The 11,033-nt window shown below is 38.6% G+C and overlaps 2 protein-coding genes across 3 annotated transcripts in view; one reads left to right on the top strand and one right to left on the bottom strand.

Annotated features, from left to right (window-relative positions):
* Window positions 1-681, bottom strand: part of RPL35A (ribosomal protein L35a) — a 4,249-nt gene extending 3,568 nt beyond the window's left edge. The window contains exon 1 of one of the 2 annotated variants that reach the window (XM_019652134.1): window positions 616-681. The gene's annotated coding sequence lies outside the window, so the exon portion shown is untranslated. The other variant, XM_019652139.1, reaches the window with a different exon arrangement.
* Window positions 682-927: 246 nt separating this feature from the next.
* DRC9 (dynein regulatory complex subunit 9) overlaps window positions 928-11,033 on the top strand; it is a 32,334-nt gene continuing 22,228 nt past the window's right edge. The window contains exons 1-4 of the mRNA XM_019650862.1: window positions 928-1,121; window positions 5,564-5,634; window positions 6,659-6,920; window positions 9,960-10,195. Of these exons, the coding sequence (XP_019506407.1) occupies window positions 5,597-5,634; window positions 6,659-6,920; window positions 9,960-10,195 (536 nt within the window). The 5' untranslated portion in view covers window positions 928-1,121; window positions 5,564-5,596. The remainder of the gene's footprint in view (window positions 1,122-5,563; window positions 5,635-6,658; window positions 6,921-9,959; window positions 10,196-11,033) is intronic.

Raw genomic sequence — 11,033 nt, 5'->3', positions numbered from 1 at the left:
AACATCCTCCACAACTAGACTGAAGAACAAAACGACAGCAACTTGTCTGTTCCCCTTCCCCCAATTCCCCAGCGCTGTTCCCATTCCCCAATTAAAATAAATAAAAAATAAGTGTCAAGACTCTACACGAAAATAACCCCTAGAAACTCCAAAGGAAGTTCTAAGAAAACACAACCATGATCAATAGAAAAGAAAGGAAGATCAAGGAGTCAGAGAAACACACAGAAAACAACTCTTACGCAATGAATGGGAACGAAAAGCTAAGGAAAAAGACTGTAAGCAAGCGAAGCCAAGTTTGGAATGGGAGCAACTGGAAAGAACCCAGCCTGAAAGAGCCACTGCCTCAAAAGGGTAAATGCATACGAAGTGCATCTGTTTCACTCCATTAGGGCCCAGAAGAAGCAACTCTGATTACGGGAGCACCCGTTCTCCGGACGTCAGGAGACGAGCACCATCGGTCCCAAATCTCCTCCATCCTGTCCTCCCTACTGCTGGAATACATAGAAATCAATGGCTGGCAGAGCCCCCGAGCTGCAGCAGTGCCTCGGTGGTATATGTGGTTGAACGCACTGTAGTTATTTACCCCCAAACTTCAGCAGCAAGAGTTAGACTCACCTCCACAGGCCCCAAGATGGCGGAAAAAGGAAGACAAGGCCCCGCAGCGTAGCCTTGTGGGAAAAATACCTCTTCACCCCGCCCCCAGCTTAGTAATCTTCCGCGATCGCCAAAAAAAAAAAAAAAAGCCTCAGAAATCGTCTTCTGACTGAAACAAGCCACATTCAAGAACATTCTTACAATTCTTTCCCTAAGTCCTTTCATCTTTGCAAGCTACGACGTGGATTATTTTTTAGACTAGAGGAAGGCAAAGTAGTAACCAACTGAAAGAGAACCAAAGGTCCCCCCAACTGAGCGTTACCATAGAAATACCTTAGCGTGCGAGTTCCTGCGAGTTCGGGCGTTGTAGGTGGAAAAAGTGAAGCCTGACTGGAGGACACACACCCCGTTTCGGGTACCCCAGATTTGATTCGCCAACGTGCGGGTATCTTGCCCTCTTACTACACGGGACTAGGGCAACGGAGACTCGGATTCTACCCTGGAAGAGAAAGGCCGGGAGCACGAAGGCAGGAGGAGCTTACTTCTCTTTACCTTCTCCCCCTGCCCCGCCCCTTACTCCTTTCCTTCTTCTACTCCTTTCTCTCTTTCCAGAAATGACTTAAGTTCTTACCTCCATCCTTTGTTTTGACTCCGAGGATAGGGAGGACTGCCCTGAAAAGGGCAAACTGACAGGCTGACGGTCTAGGCTCCCAGCACGATGCCCGCACGTTAATATGTCTTCAGTAATTACTTGTAGACTAGCATGCGATAGATTAATGGACGTCAGAGATTTACATTTCCTAATTATTGCACATTTATTTGGGTTATTCTATGGATTTATTCATTTATTCAACAGTTTATTGAAAGACTCCCATATACCAAGCTTTGTTCTTGGTTCGGAGGACACTGAACAAAACAACAGAAATCTCTGCCCTCATAGAACTTACATCTTAGTAGGGGGAGCAAAACAATAAGCAAGTAAAATATAAATATATGGCACATTAGAAGGTGATGTGAAAAAATTTTACTCTATGGAGAAAAATTAAGCACGAAGGACTGTAAAGGCGGCTTTAACTCTGGCATGGGAAGCCATTTGAGAGGAGCTACTCAATCTGACTCCCATTTTAACAGGGTCACTGTGTTGAGACTGAAGGGAAATTAGGGCACCAGCAGGGAAATCAATTAGGAGGCTATTGTAATCATCCCAATGGGAGACTATGGCATGTAGACAGGGGTGATGAGTACTGGAATTCTGAATATATTTTGAATGTAACGCGGACAGGATTTGCTGATAAATAAGCAATGAGAGAGGAAAGGATGACTCCGAAGTTTTATAAAATAGGTGTATATAAATCATATTTAAAGTCAGATCATCTCATAAATACATCAAGATAGAGTTTATGTACCTTTGTAGCCCACTGTCCCTATCCAATTTTCTCTGTCCCAGAAATATACTAGAAATCCCACTGTTAGAGAATGTACTCGCAATCTCACTATTAAATGTACTAGAAACCCAAAGGTAAGTACTCCTGAGAGGAATAACACATTGTGAATTTTGTTCCTTTGTTCATTCATTCATCCATTCTACTATTGAGAATACTTATTCTCATACTTATTGAGAATAGTGCCTGGAACTTGGGATACAATCAATAGTGAGCATCATCATGGTTTCTGATCTCATGGAACTTAACAGTCTAGTGGGGAAATTTTACATTAACATTGCAAATTATGAAGAGAGCTATGCAGGACAATAAGAGTGCAATGAGTGCTTGAACAGGGGGATCCTGATCCAGCCTAATGAGTCAGGGAAAGTGTCACTTGGCAGAAGTGTCATTTAAGACATTTTCCAAACTGCAGGTGATGGTGCATTAGGTCATGGTTATAATACTTCCTAAGCAAAATATGATAGAATTGAAAATAGAATGCCTCACATAAATTGTTTTATGAAACTTGTTATTTGCATATATATTGGGTTGTCGGAAAAGTCATGATGTATTTTTTCTATGTTTTTTGTTGCAAAAGTGCATCATGACTTTTCCAACAACCATATATATGTATATATATCATATAAAAATGTATGCATGTCGTTGTATCAGTCAGTGTTGCCCTGGAAGGAAACAGTTGGCAGAGTTGAGGAGAATTTAATAAGGAGTCTACTTACAAAAGTGTAGACACAAGTGAAACTGTAAAGGGATGATGCCCTCTCCAGGCACACGGGGAAGAAGTTACCAGAGCTCCCAGAGAGAGCAATGTGGAGAGGATTTCCTGACAGAACCCATGCATGGCCTTTGATAGAGAAACATAGCCAACCAGTGGTGATCTGGCAGGCAGGGTATTGGGAGAAGAAACACCTAACCTCACAATCCTACACTTTGGATCTCTTTTGGAATCTCCTATTGATGCACTCCATATGGGCCAGTCTCTTATGGCACAGAAAATGGTGGAGATTGGATCTAGAGGGGCGCATAGCAGATACCTAGCAAAAATGCCACTGATTTAAGCTGCTACCTGATGGATCAGTGGGATTTTACAAGGCAAAGAAGTGAGAGGAAGAGTTCAAATTGAAGGAATAGCATATGCAAAAACCCTGAGTTGGAAGGGAGCATGAGGCCATATGTCAGTTTTGACCAAGACCTACAAGGCAATCAAAAGCTTTATTTGGGGGTCTTTTTTAGGAATCGCAATCCAGGAGATACAGATTTGGTTTGAAACCGCAACTGTGTTCCAACAGGGAAAGAAAGGGACAGAGTCTGTAAAGACAGAAAAAGAGGGGCTCCCAAAGGGGTTACACAAATTATTTTGAAAGAGCTGTGATTGGTACTGACAAGCTGACTTACTTACTCTATGCTATACATGATTGCTTATATCTATTGCTAGATAGTTTATTTTTTAATAAGAGGGTTCAGTGATGCAGAGCCAGTTCCAGGAACTGTATCAGGACATAGCTGTTTGGTTTAGTCTAGTTCAAAAGTCAGTTTCACATGGAAGGGAATAAGTTAGCTCAGCTTCCCAGAGGACTCCTGGCTCCATTTTAGATTGCTTTCTTGGCAATATCAACTCCGTTTTGTTGTTTTTCTTTTATGTTGAACTAGAAGAAGTTCATTGTAAGAAAAAGGCAGTGCCAGAAGGATCTGGAGAGGAACAGAGAGTACCAGATCATGCAGGCCTTATGGGCAAAGTTAAGAATTTTAGTTTTTGTCCTAAGGCAATGGGAAACTCTAGAAGGGTTCTAAGGAGAGACATGATCAGATTTTCAATTTTAAAAGATCAGTCTTTCATTAAAAAAATCAAATCAAATCAAATCACTTCCGGGCCGGGCGAGTGGCGCAATGGTTAAGAACTGGCTTGGGATGCCAGAGGGCCCCAGTTCGGATCCCACATATGAGGGCTAGTGACACTGCCCTCTACAGCTAAGATGCTGAACAACAGCTCTACCTGGAGCTGGGCTGCTGTGAGGCGCCAGCAACGGAGTAAGCTGCAGCCCCTGTGGCAGTGGGTTGCCATGGGCTACCGTGTGTAGCCAGCAGCCAGCGTGAGTGGCCAGTAGCCAGTGTGAGCGGGCAGCAGCCACAGTGAGCAGCCGTCCAGAAGCCAGCGACTGATCTGCCTCGCCCAGGAAGAGCGCAATGATGGTGCCAACTTGATCCAGTGAAGCAACGTCCTCCATAACTAGACTGACGAACAAAAGCATAGCAACTTGTCTGTTCCCCTTCCCCCAATTCCCCAGCGCTGTTCCCATCCCCCCAATTCCCCAAGTTAAAAAAAAAATCACTTCCTATTTGGAGGCAATTAAAGTAGTTCAATAAAGAAACAACAGCTAGGGGAAGGGGGTTGTCACTTCGAGGGGTAAAAAGTATAACTATTGCACTGTGTTGTACAGCTGAAACTAATTCTAAAAAATGTGTATTTCATAATAAAAAAAAAGAGAAAAAAAAAAGAAAAGAAACAACAGCTAGGTCCAGCATGTTGTTAGGGGACATGGAAATAATAGATAAAATCCACAGGACTTGGTGATGGTTGGATTTTGGGGATGCTGATGTCAAAGTGAAGGAGGAAGCAGGAATGACTCCTGGGTTTCTAGCGTTGAAGAATAAGAAGCTAGAACAGCACGCAAGCATTGGATACTACGTAAGGATAGCCCTATCTTACCTATGTGAAGCATATTCACCTGTGCCCCAAGCTGAAAAAAATGGAAAAATAAACAACACAACAAAAGAACAAAACCTTAACACCATGCTACTTCCTTCTAAGACTGTCCTTGCACCAGAAAATTTGGATAGTTTGGAGTATGCTTTTTTCAGTTTATTACATAAGATTGTTTTATATGTTTGAATTTTTGCATATGAGATTTTTGTGTGTGAGACATATTTGTAACACTCCTCTCAGGATCACTTTATTGTGAACAAAATCACACTGGAAACCTACCATTCACTATTAATTCAGTATAGAGCAAAATTCTCCATAGAGAGTTTAAAACTCTTTTCAGCAGAAAGAACTTTGGTTTACCAAGATGGGGGAACATCTTGATAGCTGTATTAAACTGATTTTCTGGATATACAGGTTTTCTGACTGTAATATCAAGTGTTCTAAGTCTAGGTGGAATAAATTCTGTTATCTGATCGATCAGAGATATTTTAGTAATCAATAAAAAAAGTGCATCCACTATATAGAGATTACCAATTAAAAATCAGAATACAATAAAAAATATGAAAACAATGTTAGATATTAATTTACCTTAAGAATAGACTCAAAATTTGCATTTTTCTGCCAATAATTAAGCTGTTGACTTAACAGACCTGCACCACAAGATGGTTCTTCTTTCTCTAGGATTTCTCTAATAAGCAAAAAGAAGGGATAAGCTACAGCTCTTGTAATTCTGTAATTTTCTCTGAATGAAATGGCATAGAAATAACTTAAATGTTATTCAACACCCCTTTAAACTAATCTCAATGTTTTCTTCCCATTTTAGATGACTGCATTTTTGTGAGATTATAAATGTACCATGGAAGTTAACAAAACTAACTCAAGAAGAATGGAAGAGTATGTTCAAAATTCCAATTTATTTTGTATTTATTTAAATTATCCCTTAAATTTCTGTGTATTATTTCTCTATTGCTGTGTAATAAATTACCCCCAAAACTTAAAATATAAATATTATTTCACACAGTTTCTGTGGGTCAGGAATTTGGGAGTTTAGCTAAATGGTTCTGACTTGGGTTCTCTCATAAGGTTGAAGTTAGCCAGGGCTGCAGTCATCTGAAGACTTGACTGGGGCTGGAGGATCCGCTTCCAAGATGGCTCATTTACAGAGCTGGCAAGTTGATGCTGGCTGTTGGCAAAGAGGCCTTAGTTCCTTACCCTCATAAACCTCTCCACAGGGCTCCTTAAGTGTCCTCATGACACGGTAGCTGGCTTCCCACAGAGTGAGAAATATGAGAGAGTAAGGGAGAAGCTGCAATGTCTTTTATCACCTAGCCTTGGGACCAACAATATCCTTTTAGTTACATAGCTTAGTAAGTCCTATTTAATGTGGGGGGAGACTATAAAAGGGCATGAAGGTGAGAATCATCTGGGCCACCTTGGGGACTTACCACATTATGTTTTTCACTAATAATGAGATACTGTTGGTTAGCATCTAAAGATGTTGCTAGAAAAATTAATTTGGGCTCAAATTCAAATTGGTTAAGCATAGCCAAATTGTATGGTTTACATAACTTTATTAAACAGTAAGTGGTTTGCTTTTGGCCGGTCAAAAAGTCACTGAATGGTATTTAGCAGAATCACATGCAAACTCCTACTTTTTGTTCTTTATCTTGGTTATATTATATGACAATATGGACTTCACAGGAGCTAATCTACATGCTGTATGGTTTTAAACATTTTAATTAAACTATAGCTAATACAACATTATATTAGTTTCAGGTGTACATCATAGTTATTCAACAGTACCCACCTTGCACTATACATAGTAATTCATGCTGCGTGTTTTTGTTTGTTTGGTTTTTTTTTTGAGTTTAAGTAATTTTTAAACATTTGGTGGCTGAATTATTTTTTCTTTCTTTAGAGGCCAACTGGAAGCCTCAAATCTTCCTCCAAAGGCTTGGCATTCTGAGGTGACAGTGTCAGTGACAGGTGAACCACCTACTGTAGAAAAAGAAGAAACAGCCAAAGAAACAGACATAGAAATCATCCCGGAAGTCACAGAGCCACTCTCCATTCTAGATGTGCTGAGGATTTCCGCAGTTCTGGAGGATACCACAGACCAGCTCTCTATTCTCAAGTACATCATGCCAGCTCAGTATGAAATAAAACAAAGCACCAGCATGGTATATAAACTCACCATTATTTAATTTTTTTCCTTTTTATTTCTCCATCATTTACAGTACCCATGCTATTAAATTTAACATAGGAAATAGCACCTTTTCTCAGATAAAGGGCTATAATAATTACATGAGATATGGACTCTCAATTGATGGAGTGTATAATTCAAGGTACATTACCAGTCAGAATGTCCTTTTGTTCCAATCTGTTGGCATTATTCAAAAGGCCTATTGTTAAATCAATATAAATACAGTTTATGCGGTGAGTTCAAATTACTGAGTTGTCCTCTTATGTTCCTCAGCTGCTAAAAACTAACTGAACACTAGGGGGAGGAAATTCAACTGGACCCTCTAAACATTGCTTTAATCTAAAATGACTTTGTTGTCATTGTTGAATATGTTTCAACCTGTATATCCAACCACATCACTGTGTCACCCATTACATTTTTAGTGATGTTGTGGACTCCTCCTCAAAGCACTTATTGAGTTATGAGAAAACTCAACTTGGTAGGGAGCAAAAGCTTTACAAATTCTTAACCTTTTGTAAATTTTAATAACTTAGGTTGTAGATATTACATAAAAATAATTTAAAACACAAATACATATTTAAGTTTAGCCAAATTACGTTATATAGCTTGTATATTATACAGAATATATTCTTATTTCTGATTTTATGGCAAATGAGAATTGCAACATAAATGAGAGCATCAATTGCTTTCCATGTTTAACAGAAAAGAAGTCCATATTTATTGTGACTAGATAATTTTATTGGGTAATTGGGGGAAGGGAACAGACAAGTTGCTGTCCTTTTGTTCTTCAGTGTAGTTGTGGAGGACGTCACTTCACTGGCCCATGTTGGTATTATCATTGCGCTCTTCCTGGGTGAGGTAGATCGGTCACTGGCCACTAGTTGGCCATTCACAGTGGCTCACGGCAGCTCATGAAAGCACATTCCAACTGCTGGCCATCCCCACTGCAGCCTATGCCATCACAGGCAACTCACGGCAGCCCAACTCCAGGTCAAGCTATTGTTCACCATCTTAGCTGTAGAGGGCACAGCGTCACTGGCCCTAATGTGGAATCCGAACCGGGGTCCTGCTGCTCAGAGCTGGCATCCCAAGCCAACTCTTAACCAACACGCCACTTGGCCAGCCCTGTATGTGGATTTTTTTCTTCCAAAGGCTTCACATTGTTTAGCCTTACAACAACCTTAGGATGAAAGATTAGTTAGCATTACCCCCTTTTTACAGCCGTTTTTATAGCTAAAGACATCTTCAAATAGATATTCATTTATTAGAATCATGGAATGGAATGATGAAACTATACTAATGTACTAGTTTCTACCAGAAATGGGAGTAATTGGATCAAAGTTTGGAAAGAGCTCCCTTGCAGAGAATACTTTTTTTTTTATTTTTATCTTTTTCCTTATGGTCTAATACCCTATCTTGTGTGTGCTATATAAAAATCTTTTTTAGTTACTGGACTAGAACATTTAGCTAGTTTTTTACATTCTCTTGTAAAAATTCATATTTATTCCTGGTAATCAGTGAATCACTTTGACACATTTGCTTCCTTTTCCAGATGCCTAAGCATAAAGGTAGAGAGAAAATGGTTAGGGCACTCTGAAAAACAGAACTTCCTAGGCCTTACGTTTTCCCCTTTCCTTCCTAGACAAAATCTAATATAATAACCATCCATATACTTAAAGTTTTCCTTATGTCCAGATAAATTTCAGGTTAATTGTTGAAATTCTATGGCTTCTATTTGCTCTTTCATTTTTATTTTTGGTATTTGCATGTTTCTTTTTTAAATTAAATTTATTGGGCCTTCTACTCTCTTTGTAGTCAATCATATCAATTTTAATTTAAAGGAGTATTTTAAAATTTAATTCTTAAGTCAGCATTTTGTTTTGTGCTTGCCTACAAATATTTTCCTCAGATCTGAATCTTTGCTTATTGTTGATATAAAGAAAAATGTTGTTGAGTCTGTGTTTATTAACCTTTCAAGGGTAGTATTTTAACATTTCTGGACTAGTTGAAGTTTTGCTAAAGAAGGCCTAGGCTTTATGTATCAATATGCAGATAAACCTTTCTTCTGTGCATAGGATCAGCACAAGAATTTAAGTAATCATAACAAATGGAGAACTTACATAGTTCTGTATATTAATTTATTTTATCCTCATAACTCTATGAGGGCAGGTACTATTATTATAATACCTATTTTGCCAATGAGAAAATGGACACATAGGGGAAGTTAAGTAGTTGCCTAAGGCCAACACGGTTTAGTAACAGATGGAGCTGGGATTCAAACAAGGAAGTCTTGTTTCCATGTGTATATGCATAATCACTATGTTATATGGCTTTTCAATAGCTCAAGATTTCAGCCACAGATTAAATATAAATCATCAATTAAAAGACATACTGTTCCTATGGTAATGTTTACCCCTTAGTATTCAAGTTTGGGTCTGAAAAAAAATTATTTTGGCTTTTCGCCCCATGACCTTTGAAAACTATATCATTACTAACTATACTATTAACCTCTGCTCTTGGGTATGATACTCCTTTCATTCTTTATAATTTCTCACTCATCAATGAACCTTTGCGTCTCTACTATACTGTACGCATTGTTCTAAGTAAAGAAATTATACAGATGACCACATTTATTTAATATCCAGTCTTGTCCCAAAAAGGATTTGAGGTGAACTAAGATCTCTAGTGGAGATTTTTATATACATAATTACAATATGGTAAAAGTTTGCAAATAGAAGTATTTCACAAAGAACTTGACCATTGGTCATAGTCCTAAAGTTAACCAGGAGGTAAGCTGGGCAATGACAGAGAGAGGGAATGTTACGTAAAGGCAGGAAGATACAAAACAGCAGGAGATGTGGTTTGGTGTGGCTGAAGAAAAGGGTAATTTTCTTGTAGTATAGAGTACAAGTGGGAGAAGGTGAGGTTGAAACATGTAGGCAGAGGCTCTCCTGTAGCATGGTTTCTTTACTCTTTCAAAATCTGCCTTACATAAAACATTATTTATTGTTTTTAGAAGAAAATCAAAGAAATGAATTTAGAAGAAAAAAGCTTGGACAAATTTCCAGCAGTCTCGGGAACCTCAAAAATACCCAGTGCATTCTTACCTAAAGAAGAACCCAAGTTGCCAGAAATCAGACAGGGAGGCCAATTTGCCAACAGCTTTAACAAAATGCAAGATGTTTTGTTAAAAAGTCCTGCAAGAGAGACTAGAATGACTATGGAGACACTGAAGAAAATTCAGATTGATAGGTAAGGAAGGCAAGCATATTTGGAAATGTAATAATGTATTTCTGGATGAATGAAGAATGGGTACAAGGGTGGCTGACTGCTCTCTTCTCTTATGGATTAGTTATTATGTCCAAAGTGACTGCTGATAATAGGATTAGCTAAAGACTGCCTAGAGACGAAGTGCGGTACAATTGAAAATATGGTGACTTTATGATCTTGGACAGCTTTCTGTTTTTAAAAATGAGAATGATAGCAACTTTCAACTTTAGTGTGAGGATTAGAAATATGGCTTCAGTCAAGTGCCTGGAAAAATTAGTAGCTAATAAGATGCTTTACCCATTAATAAGAGACACCATCAAATTAGCCAAATTTTAAGCTATGTTTTAATCTTGGTGGTTTTTTAAAGGTAGTCTCAATTTCCATTGTCTCATTATTCAGTTTTTTTGTTGTCAATTAACTTGCTGACAAAAAAGCCTGTTAAGTTTAAAAGAGGGTATAACATTATGGTAAGGATTTTTGGTAAATGAGAGTTTATAGCAATTACTGAGGGTCACTTGCCAAATCTGGCTGTAGTTTGTTTCTGAAAATAAATTTTGTTGCAAGATAGCATTGCCCACTTGTTTACATATTGTCTATGGCTGCTTCCATGCTATAACAGCAGAGTTGAGTTGCAAAGCCAAAAATACTTACTGTCTGTCCCTTTACAGAAAAAGTTTGCTGACCTCTTCATTAGACCCTAACCAGAAGAGTAATGTCTCTTACTAAAATCAGTCTGGTCCAGATTTGCATACATGACAGAAAGGTGTCCTGTTTATAAACTGCCTGATCTAGTTAACTTAACTTCCTTTTCATTCTCAGT

The sequence above is a fragment of the Hipposideros armiger genome, unplaced genomic scaffold (assembly GCF_001890085.2).
Source record: "Hipposideros armiger isolate ML-2016 unplaced genomic scaffold, ASM189008v1 scaffold_8, whole genome shotgun sequence".
NCBI classification, from domain to species: Eukaryota; Metazoa; Chordata; class Mammalia; order Chiroptera; family Hipposideridae; genus Hipposideros; species Hipposideros armiger.
The sequence above is the reverse complement of the archived record's forward strand: the minus strand, read 5'-3'. Positions and strand labels throughout refer to the sequence as shown.